The sequence below is a fragment of the Thermothielavioides terrestris genome, chromosome 3 (genome assembly GCF_000226115.1).
Source record: "Thermothielavioides terrestris NRRL 8126 chromosome 3, complete sequence".
Classification (NCBI taxonomy): Eukaryota; Fungi; Ascomycota; class Sordariomycetes; order Sordariales; family Chaetomiaceae; genus Thermothielavioides; species Thermothielavioides terrestris.
Genome location: NC_016459.1, coordinates 4,031,834 through 4,054,785, shown reverse-complemented (window position 1 = coordinate 4,054,785; position 22,952 = coordinate 4,031,834). Strand labels below are relative to the sequence as shown.

General features: G+C 57.0%; 4 protein-coding genes across 4 annotated transcripts; all 4 read left to right on the top strand.

Annotated features, from left to right (window-relative positions):
* Window positions 1-1,896: 1,896 nt before the first annotated feature.
* On the top strand, window positions 1,897-3,016 carry THITE_30931 (uncharacterized protein; the record flags this gene model as incomplete). Its single annotated transcript, XM_003654656.1, has 5 exons — window positions 1,897-2,034; window positions 2,130-2,496; window positions 2,567-2,684; window positions 2,753-2,811; window positions 2,889-3,016. Coding segments are annotated over 5 exons (810 nt in total), but the record flags the coding sequence as incomplete, so codon positions are not given.
* Window positions 3,017-5,582: 2,566 nt separating this feature from the next.
* Window positions 5,583-7,620, top strand: THITE_76240 (glycoside hydrolase family 28 protein; the record flags this gene model as incomplete). Its single annotated transcript, XM_003654655.1, has 6 exons — window positions 5,583-6,121; window positions 6,259-6,283; window positions 6,349-6,542; window positions 6,617-6,629; window positions 6,692-7,215; window positions 7,305-7,620. The coding sequence occupies exons 1-6, from the start codon at window positions 5,679-5,681 to the stop codon at window positions 7,618-7,620; spliced, it is 1,515 nt and encodes a 504-aa protein (XP_003654703.1). The 5' UTR covers window positions 5,583-5,678.
* A 1,539-nt stretch (window positions 7,621-9,159) lies between these two features.
* On the top strand, window positions 9,160-11,133 carry THITE_128077 (uncharacterized protein). Its single transcript, XM_003654654.1, has one exon. It carries the CDS (start codon window positions 9,384-9,386, stop codon window positions 10,659-10,661), a length of 1,278 nt encoding a protein of 425 aa, XP_003654702.1. The 5' UTR covers window positions 9,160-9,383; the 3' UTR covers window positions 10,662-11,133.
* A 2,732-nt stretch (window positions 11,134-13,865) lies between these two features.
* Window positions 13,866-21,365, top strand: THITE_2050301 (uncharacterized protein; the record flags this gene model as incomplete). Its single annotated transcript, XM_003654653.1, has 4 exons — window positions 13,866-14,021; window positions 14,094-19,409; window positions 19,869-20,249; window positions 20,307-21,365. The coding sequence occupies 4 exons, from the start codon at window positions 13,866-13,868 to the stop codon at window positions 21,363-21,365; spliced, it is 6,912 nt and encodes a 2,303-aa protein (XP_003654701.1).
* Between the last annotated feature and the right edge of the window lie 1,587 nt (window positions 21,366-22,952).

The following is a 22,952-nucleotide window of genomic DNA, read 5'->3' as shown; positions in this document are numbered from 1 at the left end:
GAACTGAAACCCGGAGCGCTCTCACCTCACTGCGGATGCAACATTCCTTGCCCAAGCGCAAGTCATACGCCTGGCGTCTGATATCTCGGCAACGACGGAGACTCCAACGGGACCAGGGCAACGCCGTGCAAGATCTTTGAGTTGGAATACTGAAACGGAAAGAATGCGCCGAATGACGCGGGGTCTTGCTTCCGAGCGGTCTTGGAACGCACCTTGATGACATGAGGCTCACAAACTTGCCGCGTTCTGGGTTTCCCCTCCTTCCACGACCTTGGCTTAGGTTTCATTAGACAACCACAACTCGGGCCGACAACCTCACGTACCGCCATGGTCGATGTCTCGGCTCCTCCGAGAGGGTGCCTTCTTTGTGTGTACTAACCTCCCCACAGATCTTGGGGAAGCGGGCAGCCACGGGTTGCTCTCCAATGTATGTACACTATGTGCAGGCAAACCCACTCTCGCTTTTTTTAAAGGAGAGTCAGATACCATAGCGCACCATTGTGGACGGCAAGAATGGGCATAGTGCCCGTCTCCTTGGTCAGAGACAGTCCTACAGACCGAAATACTTACCCTAGAAGAACGTGCGTTGATCCCTCCTACCTAAAATATTTTCTCTCTTGAGAATTGTCCTTTCTCTTGAAGATGTTCCCCTTCACTGAGGGATATTATTTCAACTATATTATGTTCTAAGAAGAGGGCAGGTTTTCGTTTGGGCAACTCTCATTGCGATGATTTTGGAAACTCGAACATCTTCCAACTACCTACTGTGATCCAATTCGTGCTCCAAGGGGGTAGTGAAGGCCATGTCTGCCAACTCCATGGCGCGCTGTAACTACACTACGCCAACGTTCGTGACTCGACATCGGTGGTTCAGCCGCTTCATCTCTCTCTGGGCGTGGCGCCGTCGGTCCGAGTCCGCGGGGGTGAGACTTACGTCCGGGATGCGCCACGCAGCGCACTGATCGCGAGAGGGCGCCAACAACTTTGCCGATCCAGGAACTTCTTGCGAGAGGGGCGTGAGGCACCTAACACTTTGATGGAGGGCTGATGATCGCGCCAAAAACCGCAGATACACGACTCTAACAACCTCATGTGAAGAAAACCAATCAACTGCCAGTGGTGGTGCTCGGGCCTGTAGAACCAAACCCACTGGTGCAACAACTGCTTGACGCCAGTCAGATGTGACACGACGGGGAACGACTGAGGTCGCCGTTGAAAGATTTTGTGGCGGCGGGGGTGGACGGGCTTGCGGCACAGCCGCTACAGGCCACCACTGGCTCGCAAGCTGATACTCAACCTAGTGTAAGAACTAAGGTATGTCCGGAGTGCTGTGGAGTAATCGTGCGCAGCGCTTCGCCTTTGGTGGCTAGCACGATCCCATTAACTAGCGTCCCAAACCTAACTATGCCCACGATAAGGTTACGCTCAGACCCCTTGCGTGACTGTGCAGTGATTGTTGATGGGTGTGATCGACACTGCAGCCGCTCAGCGAAGTGAAGTGAGTGGGAAACAGGATTCCCCTGCACTTCCCGCCGTTCCGTCTGCCCCGGATTCCAGCCCTTCGGGCCGCCTGGTGGCCGCTCCGCACCGAGAGAGACCTCGGAGTTAGACTGCAAAATAGTGTGCTTAGTACATAGTCAACATGGAGCAAGGAAGCAATCAAAGTTCAAATACCAGCCGACGAACCCTACCTTGCTTCCGTATCCTGGGAGAAGCGAGTCTCGGCAAGTTCGAGGTATGCAGGCCCACCTCGATGTGGTGCTTTGCTGCCCTCCTCACAGTCCCATTCCTCACCCACCCATGATGTGGATCCAACATCACCACTTGCGCAAGACGGCTGCCATGGACCTTGCCGGGTTAGCAAGCCGGGATGGGCCACCGCCCAAGGAAGTCGTGAACTACGCCGGGATGCTCGAGGCATCGATATGGGCGTTGACAGCTGTGTCGGGCGTCTTTCTCGGGTTGCGGATCTATTGTAAACTGACCCGGCATCGATCGCTCTTGTGGGACGACCACTTCTTAGTTCTCAGCTGGGTATGTACAACACAACACCTCTTTGCTACGTTATCGTCTCCTCCCTTGGCCGAGCTCTCGTTGCTGATCCGACCTGTCGCGCACTACGATGACAGATTTGCATCCTGGTCTCGTCGGCCATGCTCACCGAAGGCACCAAGTTCGGCATCGGCATGCACTCCCAGGACGTTGACCCCACCAAAATGCCCATGAGTTCCCTGATGTCGTACTCGGCGGGCTTGGCTGCCATTCTCGCAGCGGCCTGGAGCAAGACCTCGTTTGCCATCACCCTCTTGCGCCTTTCCGACGGGTGGCTGAAGTGGTTTATCTGGTTCATCATCCTCTCGGTGAACATCATCCTCGGCGTTTCGGCCACCATCATGTGGACGCGCTGCTGGCCGGTTGCGAAACTCTGGTATTCCGACATGGAGGGCTCATGCTCGACATTGGATACCATGGAACACTACCAGACCTTCACGAGTGGTAGGTCGGCGCTATGGAGGAGCGCAAGACTACTCAGCTCTTGCGGGGATTCGCTAACGGACGCGGCCAGTGTATTCCGGCGCGATGGATATCACACTTGCTATCCTCCCATGGAAGATCATTTGGAACGCTTCGATAAACAAGAGGGAGAAAACTGGCGCAATGATCGCCATGAGTATGGGCGTCTTGTACGCATTGCACAACCCCGTCCCCCCTATGATCAGTATCCGCTCACCAACTACTCGTTCTCTATTAGTTCAGGCATCATAGCGTTCTTAAAGATCATCTCCCTGAAGGACATCACAGATATTCGCTGTCAGTCAGCCGTCCCTTATCCCCCTCCGATGCCCGCAGTTATTATCCCAGGTTTGAATCTGACAGCATGTCAACAGCCACAACTGTGGACTTGAAGATCTTTGGTACCGCGGAGCCCGCCATGTCGGTCATCGCTGCATCGATCCCGATCCTGCGAGCCTTCATTCGAGGAAAAGCCACACAAAAAACAGAGCGGTCGATACAATTCGTGCAGCTTTCTCATACCCCCAAGCCTTCAGGATCTGACGCAAAGAGGCATTTCGACAGTCTCGTGAAGCACGCTTCGCCACCGTCGCAAAGGTTGGCGGACCAGAGAGAGGTTAATCCTAGTACCAGTTGAGCTGCTGTGACATGGTGGTCGGGGGGTGGTTTTGGTGGGGATAGAGGAGAGAGAATGGACAAGATCATGGTAAGCAGGTTTTCATTTTTTTAAAGCTTTCTTCCACTCCTGCCACCTGAAAAATAGGCAGAAAAGCCGGTTACTAATATTGTCATAGACCTATCTTCGTAGCTATATCTGAGGAAACCTTGGTATAGCACTGGCCCTGCTGCTAGTTTGATAGCGATGAGTGGGGGTGAGCGAGATGCGGCCAAAGCTGCGGCCCGGATGCAGACTGGAATGCCGTGCTTCCCTAGCTTACAGACCTAAACATGGGGGAGGTATACAATCGTCCCAGGCTTTGCGTGGACGCAGTCACCCCGCGTGAGCGATAGTCAACGAGACTGATATGTCCGTTGGTAGCTTACAATCAAGCTTCGTTCACCAGAGTGCTCTGGAAGTTCGAACCTGATCTACACCCGGCAGCGATGCTCCCTTGGACACCGCAGCCATCCAGGAGTTGGCCCTCAATAGTGCATCCGCCGTGCGACCAAGTTCACGCACTGCCGAGTTCCAGCGTGGCCTTCGATCGAGGTGAGCGGTCATGTTTCAAGGAACGACAAGTCAAAGTGTTCGGCATGATCACCTTTGGGTTCAGAATGCCGAACGGTAAAGTTACCGACAGCGGAGGAGTGAGCGGTGAGACATCCCCAAGTGCTAAGTATGTATGTTTTGCGGGAAACAGCGGGGTATAAGTGCCACCTTTCCCAAGAAAATGGTTGTTACCACTGCCAAGGAGGGCTTTATTTTGGATGAGGTGTTGAGATGAAGTCAGTGTGTTGGACAGCATAGTGGAGTAGAGTGCCTTGAGCAGGTACATCTGAAATCATTCACAAAGGTCTCCTGGAAAAAATGGGCAAGCTATATCTGTGTCATTGGAGCATGGCCACTCCTTCCTCTACACGTTTCCAAGCGGAAGATGATTATCCTGGCAAGGTTCGGCCGGCCCCTCACCGCTTGGTTGTTCTGGTCACGGAGCGTCTCTTGCGGGATTGTTAAAAGGAGAAACTCCAACTAGTTTCTCCTGGCGGGAAACTCAGAACTGTGCGAAGGGAGTCTAAGCAGGCACGGTGGATCGTCATTTTCCAAATCTTGTTTTAAAGGGGAATGAGCCGTAGGATATGCTTTTTTGGAACCCGACCGATTAGGGCGCTTATACTGGAGATCCTGCCCAGAAAAAGGCATTGGTGGACTTATAGATGCCCGATGCTGTTGCTCAGCTCGGCCTTAATAATTACCGCGGCGGTGGCACGTGGTGCCATCTACGGGGTAGGGCAGGAATACTCCGTTGGTCGTTACCTATGTAACCTCTGGGCCGGCCCGGGAGGCCCAATGGAGGTGGTATGGATGCAGCTGAGCGGATGGCCATTGCCAAGTTCTCTGGGGCTCAGAATCCTCCTCCTTCGAATTCTTACGCATCACATGCAAACTTCCCTAGAAATGACTGCTAGTCTTGCTAATCAAGATTCCGAGACTGCGATAGCTCCTCATCATTTACGATTTTGTGTCCAAAGTCGGGAGCCTAGTTGTCATGGCCAACCCAACAACATCTGGCATAATCTCGTTTGCCAGTGAAACGGGCCTCCGTCTCAAGCCTGCTTTCCTGACTTAGTACCTTAGGCAGTGTCTCGACGAAGTTGGTCAAGACCAGTCGTTCCCTTCAATGGGACAGATCTGAGATTCGAAGGGCACTAGCAGCTATTAGTAGCGAGATGAAAGGCGGCACTGCGGCGGGATAGATACCTGACTCAACGTGTAAGTAGGGCTGAATACACTGAGGCCACATCGAACTCAGGTTCCCGGCACCGGGAAGCGAAGAGCAGTAAACCTCTAAGCAATTTTAGTCTACGTCTGTTACCGAGGACCGTACACTAGAACTTAGGGCCGCCTGCCCCGGCCGATCCCTGGTGGCAGGGTGACATCGTTGATCGACATGGCCGTTAATCAAGACCCAAAGATGCTCGATAACGTTCCGCTAGTTAGTGTTTGTGCTCCTCCAATGGATGTTGCCTCCCTCAGGGCTTCCGCCAAGTTCGGGCTTTGACAGCGTCTCATTTGGGATCTAAAACTGAACTTGCAGTCATCCCTCAATCCGACACTTCGGAACCTGCCCGCGAAGACACGCCCAGCAAGAAATGGTCTTGTCATGATCGTGCAAGCGAGGGGCAACTCTCCCCGTTATCGAGAGGTGGATCAATTATTTCCGGGTCGGTAAGTGGGCGTGAGCGGAGCACTAGACATGTTCGGTACGGAGCTAGCAACGCCGAAAGGTACGGAGCCATCAAGGCCGAGAGTCTAGCTAGAAAGGGAAACTGAAGCAACTGGAACATATCGCCGAGTCTTTCAAGATGGCCTCTAGGTAGCCCCTTCTTATTCAAGTCTTCGCCAATGACTCGACATGGCCTTGTCAAACCCAGTACTCCATTCTTGAGATCTCTCTCTCCTTGCCCAGCACTAGGCAGGTAGATGACCACATTGAAGCGCTGCCATGAAGTACCGCCCCTCCCTTTCCCTCGCCGCTGCGGCTCTGTTCCTGCTGGAGCCATGGGTGCAGGCGCAGCTCTCGGGCAGCGTCGGCCCCACGACGAGCCGGGCCGCAAAGGCTGCTAAGAAGGTGTGCAACATCATGAACTACGGCGGCGTGGCCTCGGCGACCACGGACAACAGCGCGGCCATCACGGCCGCTTGGAATGCTTGCAAGGGCGGTGGCGAGGTGTACATCCCGAGCGGCAGCTATGGGCTCTCCAGCTGGGTGACGCTCAGCGGCGGCTCGGGCGTGTCCATCAACCTCGAGGGCGTCATCTACCGCATCACGAGCGCAACCGCCGGAGGCACCATGATTAGCGTCTCTAGCACTACCGACTTCGAGTTCTACAGCGGGAATTCCAAGGGCGCCATTCAGGGATATGGATATCTCTTGAATGCAAGTGAGTAGCTCACGTCATGATTCTTTCGTGAAAAGCGTGGTTGATGCTGACGAGTTCGCTTGGCATTTAGACGGTGCAAATTCCGGGTATGACTCCGTCGATGCTGATGCCAACGATTGTGTGACTGACTCCTCACCGCAGCCCGAGGCTTGTGCGACTCACACAGGTCTGTTGACACCTCTGCATCAGCCTAGTGTAACGCTATGGCTGAGTCGCATTGGGATTTGATAGGTCACCAACTTCAGCTTCCACGACATTGCCTTGGTAGACGCTCCCGAGTTCTCTCTGGTAATGGACACGTGCTCGAATGGCGAAGTCTACAACTCTATCGTACGGGCCGGTAGCGAGGGTGGGCTTGACGGCGTCGATGTCTGGGGCCAGAACATCTGGATCCATGACATCGAAGTGACCAACAAGGATGAGTGGTACGTCTGCTCTCTCTCTTTCACGTGGAGGAGGCACTTGGATTGGTGCATCGCTGACTGAAATATGTTGCTAGTGTTACGGTGAAGGTACCACGTTCCGTTTTTTCTCTCAGTTACGACAGCTTTCTAAAACTTTGAACGGCCAACAGAGTCCAGCAAGCAACATCCTGGTTGAGTCCATCTTCTGCAACTGGTCCGGTGGTTCAGCCATGGGTTCCCTGGGTGCTAACACGGACATCTCCAATATCTACTATCGCAACGTCTACAGCCAGAACTGCAACCAGATGTACATGATCAAGAGCTGGGGCGGCAGCGGCACCGTCAAGAACGTCAAGCTCGAGAACTTCTGGGGCCACAGCAATGCCTATACGCTTGACCTGAACGCGTATTGGACCAGCATGACCCAGGCTCCCGGCGACGGCGTCTCCTACCAGAACATTACCTTCACCGGCTGGAAGGGCACCAACTCCAACGGCGCTCAGCGCGGCTCAATCCAGGTCCTCTGCCCGTCCGCCGTGCCCTGCACCGGCATCACCATCTCAGATGTCAACATCTGGACCGAGAGCGGCAGCACCGAGAAGGAAATTTGCGAGAACGCGTACGGCACGGGGGGTTGTCTCCGGGCCGGGTCCGGCGGGACGTACACCACGACGGTGACGCGTACCACAGCCAGGTACGTTACCTGAATCTACAATACTTACGTCAAGATACCTTTTCCAACTCATTTCTAACCACATGGCTACTTTAATTCCCAACCTCTAGCAACTACGCCATCCAGACCATGCCAAACGAGATCAAGGCCTGGGGCCTCGGCACCGAGATCCCCATCCCGGCGATCCCCACGAGCTTCTTCCCCGGGCTGCGCCCCATCAGCGCGCTGATGGCCGCGTCCAGCAACGGCGGGGGGGCCACGCCTACCACAGCGGGCCCGACTCCGACGACCACCTCAGCCGGGACAGGCGGCGGGGTCCAGTCCGAGTACGGTCAGTGCGGCGGCAGCGGGTACTCGGGACCCACGGCCTGCGCGGCGCCGTACGCCTGCTCGACGCTGAATCCCTACTATGCACAGTGTCTTTGAAGGGTGAGGTGCAGAGGGCTGAATTGTGGCTGTGTTGCGGCCTGCAGAAGGCCTGGCCTGGTGGTATATTGTGTGGACAGGTGAAAGAAAGGACTGGGTGGAGGGGGAAAGGGAAACAATCTCTTTCAATTCCTCGTAATTCAATCTGCCACATCGCCGAGCGATTGCGTACCATGGACCTACTGCTGCATCCCCTAACTCACCGCAGCGTCACACCGAAACGTGTCCAGTGACGTGGAGGGGACACGGCAACCGACGGATCGTAGCTCGACGCTTTTTGCAGAGTTGTAGTCACCCCCGAGTCTCTCTGTGTTGATGTTGTTCTTGTCCCCCCCACCTGAGTGGCGAGAGCGAGCCATGAGCGTTGTTGTGGAGTTCGTCTCAGCTTCTCACCCGAAATGCTGCGAGCACTGTGGATACACCGGGATAAGCATGAAATAGTGTACGCAATAAGCGAAGGAAAAATTTTGCAGAGAACTCATCAGGAGTTCCATCGAGCTTTTCGCGAGGGGCCCAGCGCCGGTTCGAGACTGTTCCGGGTGTGTTTTCAACTGCCGGTTGTCGTCATCCAGCAGACGGGAAGCGGGATCCGAACCCGGAACCGCGCCGGGCGGGGCAAAACTAAGGTACCATCGGGACGGAGCACTGCTGGTGCTTCGGTAACTAATGGTAAGATGTCATGTCAAAGTTCGGGCAAATATGGCATAAGTTAGTTTTATTGTGCCGTTCGGCCGGGCCCGGGTGATGCGGAAACAACTTACGATGGTTAGGCGATTTCCAGCGGTTTGCGTGGAGTTTCTCGCCCCTGGCGCCCTGGCGGGTGGAACGCTGTACCTGGCCTGGACTCCGGGACCGCCCGTAGTTCTGGAACCCCGCCACTGGCCCCGTAAAAAAAATCCGCTAGTGAAATGGCCCGAGATTCGCATCGAACGATGCGTGGCCCGGAAGTTCGCCTCCCCCTGAAAGTATCGAATTTTCAAGCAATGTCATGCTTGCAGCTGAGCACAAAGCGGCCGACATGGCCTCGAAGAAAACCGGAGCATCCCGAGCTGCGGGTGTTTTCGCCGCGGAAATGCCAGAGTCCTCATCCCGCCGTCTCAAGGCCCTGTTGCCCTGGATGACTCAGCAGATCCTGTTATCAATTGTGAGCTGATCCGTCTGGGCGTGCCTGCCTGGGCATTCCCCGAGCCCGATCCCCCGCGCAACACACTGGACGAACGGCCCCATCCCAGCCAATGGCAGGCGACTTGATTGTTATCGACCCTTTTATCGTGCAGGGAAAGAGAGATCGCGATACCGTCTTGGCCCTCGGAGATGCGAAATTCTGCTGCTGTTTATCTGATGATCACCACGTCGACGCCCTTGGCCCATGTCAGCCCAGGCCGCGAAGCCGGGCGAGAAACTCCGGCGATGGTTTCCGTTGAGTTTGGTCGGTAGCAGAGGGGTTGGGCGATAAGTTGGTGAAGGTCGAGATAAATATCGAGCATCCCACGCGGCTATCGCGTCCGGATGGTGGTGGATCGGCACTGCTTGTCCTGGATCTTAACATCATCGGAGTGCGCACTTCCCCACACCTGGCCAAGACTCTGAAATTGAGGTCCGAGGAACAAGGCAGAATAAAAAGCGGACAGAATCTGACACTCGTCAAACCCCTCGCATCCCAACCCCGTCCACGGCAACACAAGCCTCCCCTTTGGGAAGACCCATCGGAACACACATCGCACAGGAGAAACACGCAGACGCAAGCACTTGCTTCCATCACCATGGCCGCCCCGCTCCCCGAAAGCCAGCTCGCCATCGTCAAGTCGACGGCGCCCGTTCTCCAAGAACACGGCGTCACCATCACGACCGTCTTCTATGAGAACATGCTCCGCGAGCACCCGGAGCTGAACAACATCTTCAGCACCACCAGCCAGAGGAACGGCCGCCAGGCCCAGGCGCTTGCCGCCGCCGTGCTCGGCTATGCCACGTACATCGACGACCTCCCGAAGCTGGCGCACGCCGTCGAGCGCATCGCCCACAAGCACGCGTCGCTGCAGGTGACCCCTGCCATGTACGACATCGTCGGCAAGCACCTGATCCAGGCCATCGGCCAGGTGCTCGGCGACGCCGCCACCAAGGAGATCGTCGACGCCTGGGTCGCCGCGTACGGCGTGCTCGCCAACGTGTTCATCACGCGCGAGGGCGAGATGTACAAGACCCACGCGGCGAACCAGTGGGCCGGCTGGCGCAAGTTCCGCATCGTGCGCAAGGTGCCTGAGAGCAGCGTCATCACGAGCTTCTACCTGGCGCCGGTCGACGGCCTCACGCCGCTGCCGCGGTACCTGCCGGGCCAGTACGTCAGCCTCCAGGTCCACGTGCCCGAGCTGGGCTACCTGCAGAGCCGGCAGTACAGCCTCAGCGAGGGCCCGACCGACAAGGGCGAGTACTACCGCATCAGCGTCAAGCGCGAGGACAGCCCCGAGACGGGCATCCCGGGCATCATCTCCAACATGCTGCACGCCAAGTACGGCGTGGGCGACGAGGTCGAGCTGTCGCACCCGCAGGGCGAGTTCTTCGTCGACCCCAACGACACCAGCAAGGAGGGCGTGCCGGCGGTGCTGATCTCGGCGGGCGTGGGCGCGACGCCGCTCAAAGCCATCCTCGACAGCCTGACGGCCGGGCCGGACGGCCAGCCGCCGGCGGTCAAGCGGCCCGTCTCGTGGATCCACACGGCGCGCTCGAGCGCGGTGCAGCCGTTCGGCGACGCGGTCCGCCAGATCTGCCGCGAGAACGAGAACGTCACGGCCAACGTGTTCCTGCGCAACCTCGGCCCGGACGACCGCGAGGGCGTGCACTACGACTTCGGCGACATGCGCCTCGACCTGGCCAAGCTCGACCACGACGCCCACCTCTTCCTCGGCAACCCCAAGGCCGAGTACTTCATCTGCGGCCCTGAGGCCTTCATGAAGGACGTGCGGCAGAAACTCGCCGCCATGGGCGTCGACAAGAGCAGGATCTTCCTCGAGTTGTTCGCGACCGGCGACGTCGCTGATGACTAAGGGCGTGGCGGTCTGGGAGGTTGGGCTGGTGTAGGTTGGTCAGCATTTGAGGCATCAGACATCAGAATCAGCGGGAGGGGGTTCGGAGTTGGGGTTTTGGCTTTGCTCCATGCTTTTCTGTCGTTTACCCGCGTATGGTAGGATACCTCGGGGGAATTGTACGAACTTCTCTACTCTTCCAAGTGTGTTTGATGTTGGGACGTCTGGCTTATGAAGAATGGGCCGACACGCTGTTTGGTCATGATGTGGTCACAGGACTTAGCGCGAGGGGACTTCTCCGCGGTTGGTTCCGCGGCACTGTCTCGCCATTCCTGATTCGAGGTTTTTGGCTGATCACAACTTCCCGGTCCCAACCCCGCTTCATGCCATCGTCGTTCTTCCGCGGAGGAGTCGCAAACTAGTGTACACAGTAAACCTTCCACGGAGCCCAGTTCGCTGGGTTAGCTGCCCGTCAATGGGTTGGCCGCCAATCGACGTTGCCGTGCCGTTTGGCCGGTTTTGCGGGGTGAGCGACTGCCACATGGCAACCTGGAACCACTGACGGCGTTTGCATTACCCAAAAACGTTTGCGAAGGATTCGCTTTTGCCAACACAACTCGCTACTTGTTCGTCAACAGCAGAACACTAGAACCGTGCACCGTGAGACGGACTGCTGCACACGCGCCTCGAGCCCTCAAGAATGCTCTTGTTTCTATCTGGGCGTGACTTGCTAGACCCAGGCAATGGGATAGGATGGCCGAGATACTTCGAATTGCCAGTTTGGCACAGGCTGGGAAAGGAGTGTCAGTATGGAATACCGCAGTACAACTGGCCCAAAACAGAATGTGCTTTGGCAGACACTCCAACCCTTCATCAATATTCCACATCCATTCCCCCCACTGCAAACAGCCTTCCTCAGCTGACGTGATTATTTCGACTGTGCATGGAGATGATACCGGGAGAGGCCCGACGTTCTAATCCTCTGAGGCGGCAAGCTTGAACAAGTAGGCGCAGGTTGACGTGGCTCTTAGGTGGCGTCCATGAACAAGAGGTACTGTCCACAGGGGCCGCTCACAAACGTGGCACAGCCTCGGCGCTGCATCTCGGCATCCGACCGATCGACTTTCCCAACACGCTACAATGCAATTATGCCGTTCAAGTCCGCGGTTGCAAGTGGCAGAAATCCAGTCACTTCCCACGTACGTGTCGCCCAAAAAACCGGCCCAAGCAATGACAGTCGGCCCGGAGCGGCTTTTTGCGGACCGGCTCCCGGCTTACATAGGGAGTTCCCGGCTTAGTTACTCCGCCACGGGCCGACGCCAAGCGACCCTGGCTGACCAGGTGACGCATTACGTCAGCAAAGTAAACAACAACCCCTTTCATCGAAACCATCAGTGCCAAGGTACCTTATACATTGCCGCTAAGGCAGAAAGTTCTGCCGTTCAGTTTTTGTTCCATAGCAAATGAGTTGAATTGGTATTTTGATCTTCCATTGACCTCCCACGACTCGATGCACAACTGATTAGGATATTCGAGAAGCTCTCCTAGTTGAGGTGTTCTCGAGGCAACGTGCTGGAGTAGCATGCTATCGATGTCCCGAGAGGGCCAGCGCGGGAGACATATAAGATCAACTACTCTGGAAGATGCGAAATCTAGGCACATACATGGGGATCTCTCTTTTCCCTGCGTGCAACAGTTGGAAGGCCAGGAACCGCGCATCTCCGGGAAGCGGACCAATGAAGGACAGGTCGTTCTCCTTGCAAAGGAGCTGGGCATGAACCAGCGTATGTAATCTGGCATCTCATCAGGCCGCTCTGCTTCAGACCTGTGTGGGCTAAGACGCCAGTTGAATAACACGCGATTAGTATGTATGTCCGCACGGTCCGAGTCCCCTGAAGGACCCAGTTCCATGCCAAAGTGCCCGTACACTGCTTTCCCTGAGTGCCAAAGAAGAAAGCGAACAACATACAACACGTGGTGCGTTGTAACTACATTTGTGGCATAAACCGGTGAAATAGCAACTACTTAGTCGGGATCAAGAAGCTTGTAAGGATGGGGTTCAGACATCCAACGTGCAGTCCAGAGGCGATAGAACCTTGGACAAGGTATTCACGCAAAAGCCTGCCCCCCTTCCTCCCAAGTGGTAGGAATTGCCCTATCTAGAAAACCGAAAACTATCACTGGCGAATGTTTCTTTCTATACGAGCTGTATATTCAATCAAACACAGTCATGTTGTGCGATTTGACTCGTTCAAGTTGGTGCCTTCTGCCACCAGTGTAATTTACGAGACTGGGACTCGCTGGCCTACCCAGCGGAGCCTATAATCTAAACAATAAGACCCCGGCCAGAGCCTGTTGAGCTTGACATTTCAACGTCTTCGTGGAAATTGGGGGCAAATTGCGGGTCCGGCGGGCCGGGCGGGAGCACCGCGGATGTCCCCGTACATGACCCCGAGCCCAGCGAGGATCCATAGCAACCCGTGACGCATTTCGCTGCTGGACTTGCGGGTCTGTTGATTGCCATCACTGATTATTTCTTGCACAGGGTACTTTGCCTTTGTGATGTTCGGGAGATGGGGCGTTAGGGGGGAGTGCTTACATTGGGAACGTTGTTCTAGGAACACTACACGAATGCCAGTTGGTTGAGCTCCCAGTGTATTCAGGGCTCTACTTCTTATTGTGCCTTGCGGAACCACCGTAATCTTCGTATTTGAAATTCGATGTCAGTGACACCTGTGATGTGTTCGAGAACAGCCTAGGTGAACAGCGCCGAGAACAACAGCCTTGGTGAACAGGCACCAACGTGCCGCAACACGCCGCACCTTCTTTTTCTCCTAACTTCGGTGTGCCTAGGGTAGCCGAGAATCCCGCTCCTCGTGAACATCTTGAACAACTCAGTTGTTCTCTTGAGTTCCACCATTCATTGGGTGTGTGATCGCCGGGGCGGTCTTTGCACACTTAGTCACCCACCCTCTTCTTCCTGTCTGGTTGCGAACTCTTCTCTTCCCACCACAATACCCAACACCTTCAACATAACTCGCCATCACTACACGAACACAGACCCCATCGTCCGTAAAGTACTGTTCTGTCTTGCAATACTTGTCGATTACCTTCACACCTCGACGCTCTCATCGCCTGTCATCAACAGAACGGTACATTACTGACCGATCTATCTGTCGCATCTCGCCGCCAATTTTCACTGTTTGTATGGCAAGCAACCGCACCATGGCGTACAAGAACCCTGTCTCCGAGCCCATCGCTATTGTTGGGGCGAGCTGCCGCTTTGCCGGCGGTGCCACTACGCCGTCACACCTGTGGGAGCTCCTCGTCAACCCGACCGACCTAACCCGCGAGATTCCCGCCGAGCGGTTCAACATCAAGGTAAGTCACATCCATCCCCCCATTTTTTACCCTGCCTCTCAGTGGCGAACGATAGTGCTGACTTTGTCCTAGGCATTTTACCACCCTGACGGGGAGTATCACGGCACGACCAACGCTCCCAAGGCCTACTTCATCGACCAAGATCACCGCGTGTTCGACGCCAGCTTCTTCAACATCACCCCCAAGGAAGCCGAAGCCATCGACCCTCAGCAGCGCATGCTGCTGGAGGTTGTTTATGAAGCCCTGGAGTCTGCTGGCTATACCCTCCACCAGTATGCCGGCGAGAAGGTCGCTGTGTTTGCTGGTCTGATGACCGGCGACTACGACACTCTCTCGCAGCGCGATGAACTCGACACCAGCCAGTATTATGCCACCGGCAATGCGCGCTCCATCCTCGCGAACCGCATCTCATACTTCTTCAACTTCCACGGTCCGTCAATGACCATTGATACCGCTTGCTCTTCCAGCCTGGTGGCTCTCCACCAAGCCGTTCTCAGCCTGCGGTCTGGAGAGTGCAAGATGGCTTGCGTTGCCGGCGCGAATCTCATCCTCACTCCTGAGCAATTTGTCGTCGAGTCAAGCCTGCACATGCTCAGCCCCAGCGGCCACTGTCGCATGTGGGACGCTGACGCTGACGGATACGCCCGCGGCGAAGGCGTCGCCGCCATGTTCATCAAGCCCCTGAGCCAAGCTCTTGCCGACGGCGACCGCATTGAGGCCATCATTCGCGAGACTGGCGTCAATTCCGATGGCCGCACCCGCGGAATCACCATGCCGAATTGGGAAGCTCAGTCGCGCCTCATCCAAGACACTTACAAGCGGTCGGGCCTGGATTCCCGCAACCCCGAGGACCGCTGCCAGTACTTCGAGGCTCACGGAACCGGCACTGGCGCCGGCGACCCCAACGAGGCACGCGCCATCGAGGACGCCTTCTTCGGCCGGACCGTGCGTACTTCTTCTTCGACCACAGACCACGGCAAGCTACTGGTCGGTTCCGTCAAGACCGTGATCGGCCACACGGAGGGCGCCGCCGGCTTGGCTGGTCTGCTGAAGGTGGTGGAGAGCATGCGTCACAACTCGGTGCCGCCCAATCTCCACTTCGTGAAGCTCAACCCCGATGTCGAGAAGTATTACGGCAACTTGTTTGTCCCGACTTCTCTCGTGCCTTGGCCCCACGTCCCGGCCGGCCAACCCAAGCGCGGGAGCGTTAACTCCTTCGGTTTCGGAGGGACGAACGCTCATGCCATCATTGAGCAGTACGTTCCGGAGATCCACAATGCCGTCGCCAAGGCTTTCCGCCCAGGTCTCGAGGTGGTTCCTGAGCTTGACTGCCACGGGGGCTACCTGAGGGACGTGCGAGTTTGCCTGCCACTGACTCTTTCGGCTCCCTCTCCGAGATCCTTGATCAATGTCGCCACGGCATATCGCGACCACCTCCTCCAGGGCTCGGTTTCGACTCCCGAGTATATCGCCTGGCATTCGTACGCCCGGAGGACCGCTTTCCCGTTCCGCGTCGCTGTTTCAAGCCTTACGGTCTCCGGTCTCCTTGATAAGCTCAACGCTCTCATTGTCAAGGCGGAGAAGTCGCCGTCGGTCACAATCGGCAATCGTGCTCGACCCCCCGATGAGCAGCCGAAAATCCTGGGCGTCTTCACAGGCCAGGGCGCTCAATGGGCTACAATGTCGCGTGGCCTGCTGCTCTCCAGCGAGGTGTTCGCCAACACGATCCGCACTCTGGACAGGATCCTCCAGACCTGCGCCGACCCGCCTTCGTGGTCCTTGGAACAGGAGATCTTGGCCGACGAGGGCCGGTCCAGGGTGCACATGGCATCGGTCTCCCAGCCTCTCTGCACCGCCGTCCAGCTCGGGTTGATTGAGCTTTTGCGTCATCTCGGCATTACCTTCCACACCGTGGTCGGCCACTCCTCTGGGGAGATCGCTGCGGCGTACGCGGCAGGCAAGATCAGCCTTCGCGAGGCGATTCTGATCTCGCACTATCGCGGCACGGACGTTCACATGGCACGCGGAGCGACGGGCGCGAAAGGCGGCATGCTTGCCGCCGGCCTGTCCAAGGAAGAGGCCGCTGCGCTCTGCGCGGAAAAGAAGTTCGCGCGTGGCCTGTGGGTTGCCGCCAGCAACGCGCCGTCTAGCGTCACCCTCTCTGGCGACCTCGACGTCGTGAAGGCGGCTTGCGAGCACCTGACCAAGCAGCAGACGTTTGCCCGTCAATTGTTCGTGGACACTGCCTATCACTCTCCGCACATGGAGGCTCCTGCGGCTCGGTACCTCGAGAACCTCAATGCCTGCGCCATCACACCGACAGAGGGCAATGGGACGATCTGGGTCTCCAGCGTTTATGGCTCCGGACAACCCTCACAGAAAGAGCTGAAGGCCAGCTACTGGAAGGACAACATGGTCAAGCCGGTTCTCTTCTACGAGGCCGTCGGCACTGCCATCGACACTCTCGGCCCGTTCGACTGCGCCATCGAAGTTGGGCCGCACCCTGCGCTGAAGGGCCCAGTTACTGAGACCGTGAAAGAGAAGAGCGACTCGGCCATCCCTTACTCCGGCTTGCTTCACCGCAAGACGGATGATCGCGAAGCCTTTGCCGACTTCCTAGGCTGGATGTGGACGCAGTTTGGCTCCTCTTCTCAGCAGATCCGCCAATTTGTCCTGGGCTCCGTGCAGCCCCAACTTGCCAAGGTTCGGCTGGCCGATGCGCCCTTGTATCCGTGGGACCATTCCCAGAAGTATCATCGCGAGTCGCGCATTTCTCGTCAGTATCACTTCAAGCCTGACGCTCCGCACGAGCTCCTCGGCGTTCGGACCCGCGACGACAATAAGCACCAGCTCCGATGGCGCAACATTCTCAAGTTCGAAAGGCTTCCTTGGGTGAAGCATCATAGCTTCCAAGGCCAGGCACTGTTTCCAGCGTCAGCCTACCTTGTCATGACCCTGGATGCTGCCCGAGTCGCCCTGGCAGGCCGTCAGGCGTCGGTCGTCGAACTGCGCGATTTGAGGTTTCACAGCGGAATCATCCTCGAGCCTAATACTGCCGGCATCGAGATCTTGTTCACCCTGACCATCGAGAGCGAGAGCCATACGACGATTGAGGCCTCCTTCATCATGACCTCCGCAATTCCGGACGGCGGCACCGACATGAAGAAAAACTTCACCGGAAACCTTACCATCGCCATCGGCGAGCCGTCCTCTGCGGCGTTGCCCCGGCGACCCAAGGAACGAGCGGAAGTGCTGCACGCAAGCCCTGAGGCCTTCTACCACATGATGGCCGGAACCGGTCTGGTGTACACGGGCCCCTTTAAGGGCTTGGAGACTCTAGAAAGGCGGTATAATTTTGCTTCCGGTACCCTTAAGAAGTTTCACGAGGAGGACACAACAAAGCTGGCCATCAGCCCAGCTACTTTGGACAGCTGCCTGCAAACGGCATTTGTCACCATCTCCTCCCCTGGGGACAACGCGATCTGGACGCCATTCCTTCCTCTCGCGATTGAGTCCGTTCGCTTTAATTTGGCGATTAGCGACATCAAGGACCGCGACAGCGACTGGCTTGCTGTCGATGCGTACTTGACCAAGGCGACGCCCATCACGGCGGAAACTGCGGCGTCCTTTACCGCGGACATCGATATCTTCAGTCCCAAAGGCGACATGGAAATACAGGTTCAGGGTCTTACGGTCGGGTCGTTCAGCCCAACAAAGCCAGAAGACGACTACGAGCTTTACCTGACGACGACATTCGACGTTGACCCGGAGTATGAGATCATCTCTGCAGAGGACTCCGACATGCACGCTGCCGACCCGATGCTGATCGAGAGCTGTGTGCGAGTCGCATCATTCTACTCGAACCACGCGTCCACCAGCCCGCTCCCGCCTGCTACGTTGGCAGAGATCCCGGGGCAAGTCGAGATCATGGATCCGCAGACTTCGTGGCCGCACGAGACGGAAGAGACTCTCGACTCTTTCGTCCGGCACTCGCCCTACTTCCTGGCTCTGGACTTGATCCGCGAGCTGGGCAAGGATCTTCCGGACGTGCTCCCGGGCATGCTGCCGGCAGTCATCGAGGAGGCGCGCCAGCTTACCAGATTCCAGCGTCACGTCTCCCGCGTCGTGGGCCAGATTGCCCACAAGTATCCGCGCATGAACGTCTTGGGTCTGACGGACCCCGAGCTGGGTTTGACTGAGCACGTCCTCGCCGGCTTGCAGGAATCTTTTTGTCTTTTCAGGGTTGGATCCGAGCCCGAGAAGAACCTCGAGGCTCGTGTGCGCCTAAGCGATTCCGTCCGGAGGAAGGTCATGATTGACAAGGTGGACCTGGAAGCGACCGAGCCGGAGAATGGACCATTTTACGACCTCGTTCTCTTCGCGACTTCGCTCATCGAGACGGAAAAGACCGCGACTGTGCTAAAGACGGTCAAGCGCATGATGCGGCCAGGAGGTTTCCTCATCCTGGTGGACGTGTCCATCAGCCCGCTGAAGAATCGGATTCGTCGTGGTGTTGGAACTCTTCAGGACGAACCGGCCACTTCTTCTCCGCCTGACTGGCCCGATCTCCTCGACCGGTGCGGTTTTGCGCGTTCCATCAAGAATGCGCACCAGTACTTCCCGCCTGGATTCTCCCTGATCGTCTGCCAAGCGGAGTCACCGGAAAAGGCGTTGCTGCTCCGTCCACTCGCCAACGCGGCCACATCCAACCTCACGGAGCGCCTGCTGATCGTTGGCGGAAGGCAGCGATGGACGGCACGAAGGCAACGATGGACGGCACAAATCTCGCTGGAGGTCTGCTCGTCTCTCGCGGCGCATTGCGGCGCCATCGAAGTGGCAGAGACTCTCGAGTCGGTCGAACCTCGCTCCTTGTCGTCGTACTCCGCGAGCATCCTCCTCAACGACCTGGACGAGCCGATCTTAGCGACCATGACCAAGGAGCGCATGGAGGCTCTGCGCGCCCTCTTCAGGCCCCAGATGACCATCCTGTGGGTGACATACCAGGCCCGCTTCGCCAACCCGCACCACGCGGCATCACTCGGCTTCACTCGGACCCTGGTAGCCGAGACTCCCGGCCTGGTGTTGCAGGTTCTCGACCTGGACACCATGGATCCTGCACCCGCCGCAGAGACAATTGCGGAGACCTTTGCCCGGCTCGCTCAGCAGGGCCTGGTGGGGACGGCGGGTTCCACGAAGCCGCTTTGGATCAAAGAGTCCGAGGTGCACTGGGAGGGCGGGCGCCGCCTGGTGCCGCGCCTCAAGCCATGGAAAGAAGGGAATGACCGGATCAACGCGGCTCGTCGCGTCATCTCGAACACGGTCAACACCCTGGAGAGCGTCGTGCGCGTGGCCCAGGCCGAGGACGACTCGACCAAGCGCGAAGTCAGAGTCTCGAGTGTACGCGACCTTGAGGAAACACCGGGTCACTTGACGATCCAGGTGGACTACAGCACCGTGGACGCTGTGAGCGTGGGACCGGTTCTCTCCCACATCTGCATTGGGCGGAGCTTGGAGACGGGCAAGATCCAAGTCGGGCTTTCGGAGGCAAATGCATCGTACATCTCCGTTCCGCCTTCGAATGTGAGCACCATCGACGACGCTGCACTGCCTCGGCCGGTGCTCCTGGGACTTCTTGCACGGTACCTCGCGGCTCTTACTATCGCCGGCTCAGTCCAGAGCCGATCGATCCTCCTAATCGAACCGGACAAGACGTTCTACGAGTGCGTCAAGGAGGTTCTCGGCAGTCGCAATGTGCAGCTCCGTGTCTGCTCGGGGGATGCCGCTCGATGCGCCGCCAACATGGACATGGTTTACTTGCACCCCGGTTCCCCCCTGCGAGAAGTCAAGGCGCTGCATTCCCACGACGGCGCCTGGGTGATTGACATGCTCCCAGAGTCGAGCAAGCTCTCAGCCATGTTGGTCCGGACTTTGCCAGCGAACTCGCAATACACCTCGTACTCATCTCTCGTCCGGACTCGTCACTTCGCCACCCCGACCGACGTCGCCGCGCCCGGGCGGCTGTGGGACGAGGCTGTCGCCCTTGCCATCGCCAGGGCGCGGACATGGACTTCCGAGATTGAGCCTGCCATGGTGACGGTCAACGAGCTCCTCCGCCCCAATGCCCGGGTCCAGCCGTTCCAGGTCATTGACTGGAAGGCTGAGCGATCAGTCTCCCAGATCGTCAAGCCGTTGGCCGGCACCCGGCTGCTGAGTCCGGGAAAAACATACGTCTTGGTTGGCCTCACCCGCGATTTTGGCCAGAGTCTGTGCACCCTCTTCGTCCAGCAGGGCGCACGCCACATCGTCCTTTGCAGCCGGAATCCGCCGAAGACCCAACCGAAGTGGCAGACCGAGATGCTGTCCAAGGGCATCACGGTTCGCTTCGAAGCGCTCGACGTCACTTCTCTGGAGCGGGTGGTGGCCTTCAAGTCCAAGCTCGCACAGACCCTGCCTCCGGTGGGCGGCGTCGTCAACGGCGCCATGGTCCTCGAAGACCGCGTCTTCTCCCAGATGTCCCTGGAGACCCTGCACCGCGTCATGAAGCCCAAGACGGTGGGCTCCGCGAATCTCGACGCTGTCTTCGACAGCCCGGACATGGACTTCTTCATCATGACGTCGTCATTCGCCGCCATCGGCGGCCACGCCGGGCAGTCCAACTACGCCGCCGCCAACATGTACATGAACGGCCTGGCCGCGTCTCGTCGCCGCCGCGGGCTCCCCGGCTCGGTGGTCAACATCGGGGTCATCTACGGTCTCGGGTTCCTGCACCGCGAGAAGGACGACCTCTACGAGGGCCTCGAGCGCGAGGGCTACCCGCCCATCTCCGAGCGCGACATCCACCACATGTTCGTCGAGGCGATCGTGGCCGGCAAGCCGGTTCCGGGCCAGATCTACGACATCACGACCGGCATGCGGCGGTTCCATGCCCACGCGCCGACGCTGAACTGGCACACCGACCCTCGCTTCTCGCACCTCACTCGCCGCGACGAGGGGCTGGAGGTCGACGCCGCCCGGGACGGCTCGCAGCAGCAGCAGAGCCTGAAGGAGCAGATGGACGCGGCACAGACCAGCGCGGAACTCGTCGATGTGCTGGTCCAGGTTTTCATCGCGCGACTGCAGAGCCAGCTCCAGCTGGCGGAGGGCAGCGTGACGGGCGACCACAGCATTGCGGAGCTCGGCGTCGACTCGCTTGCCGCCGTGGACATCCGGGCGTGGATCTGGAAGGCGCTCGGCCTGGATGTGGCGGTCATGAAGATCCTGAGCGGGCTGACCATTGCCAAGCTGTGCCAGGAGATCGCGGGCCCGATCATGGAGTCGCGCGCCGGAGGTCGACCCCGGTCGTGAATAGCAATGCTGCGGCGCCGGCAGCCGCCACGCTTGTGAATGGTGAGGCTCACGGCGGTGCCGAACGGGATGAAGGTCTTGTCGCCGGTCATCTAAGAGGAGGATGAAGGTTGCGTATAGGTCGCGGAGGTTAGACTGAGGATTCAACTGCTGGACTTGGAATACAGGAGCCAGGGGAAATGAACTGGGTTGGTGAATTTCGGGATTTGTTTTTGAGGAAAGGAGGATTGGACTATGGATCAGACAGATCCTTTGTTTTTCCCATTGACTTTATATGGAGCCAAGGGTCTTTCTTGTGGTCATGAAGCGGCCTTCATTGGGAGTGTAGCCTGGATAGGTGGTCATTGGTCGGAGTTGAGTTGAAAGAGTCATACTTGGCGGGGCACATGTTTGTCTGTCTGTCTGGTGATTGCTTTAAGAACGGCTAGGAAATGCATCACGGTACTGCGCCATTGTTTGCGCGCTGCAGTGAAGGCTCCCGAAACCGGAAATGTGTTGTGGTTGTCAAACACTAGGTCAAAGTGGGTCCAAATGGCTGCACCGTACACCTAATTTGATAGTAGTATACAACACACTGCCATCAGTGCCATCAATATTGAAGCCGTAGATACTGCAAAAAACGGCCCAAATCGCCATTTTCTAGTGTTTTTATATATTTGTTGAAGCTCAACAGCGTATTTTAGCTTAGTTAATAGCCGTTCAATTAAATCAGGGGTATAGCGCACTAGCAATTACCCCTGATTCCTAGCCACTGAGTTATTCCTAGCCTTTCTAGGTATCTCGTAGGCTTACCGCCATCTCCTAGGCTTCCTAAAGCTATAGATATATTGCTAGAGCCACCAACGAAGACGCCGCTATATAGTTCCTTAGTATTATACCCTCGATACCTCCTAGCTAGCCTAGCGTTGGTAAGCCTATTACGCGACCTCCTACCTCTATTCTTAGGCGCTTTAGTGATCTACTATATATAATCTATCGCGCCTACCCTCTTCGTAGCCTAGTACAGTTCTCGATAGCGCCTTCGAAGCGTAGTCGTATACTTATATAAAGAAGTAAAGTACTAGATCCTTCTCGCTATAGTGCCTACCTAATTTACGAAGCTCCTAAACCTTTTAAACCCTCTAAAGCCGCTAGGTAGATTAAGATCGTATCGTACTATACCGCTAAAGCCGCCGAAGCTGTCGCTACCGCCGCCCTAGCTATAGCAACGCCTATCGGCAATAAGCAGATCAGGATCGTATTGTACTATACTACTAAAGCCGTCGCCGTCGCTATCGCTAAAGCTCCTACTGCTACCCCTACCGCCGCCTCTACCACTAAACCTCCTGTTGCCGCCTCCGCTGAACCTCTTACGCCTAAATCACCGATCTAACGTCGCTAGGTATATAATATATTAAAGTCTTGTAAAATAGGCGTATCCGCTACTTGCTTACGCCCTCGATCGAAGTCTAGCTCTCGTTCAAAGCCCTTAGCGCGTTTGAAATCGCGTTCTATATCCTAGGGTCGACTAGATCGTTAAGTATAGCGTTCCTAGCCACCGCCATCCAAACTGATCGAGATAGCTAACTCGAAGGAAGGTTCTAATAC

What these genes read in the sequence shown, in the direction of transcription:
- THITE_128077 (XM_003654654.1), top strand. Translation starts at nt 9,384, where the DNA reads ATGGCCGCCCCGCTCCCCGAAAGCCAGCTCGCCATCGTCAAGTCGACG.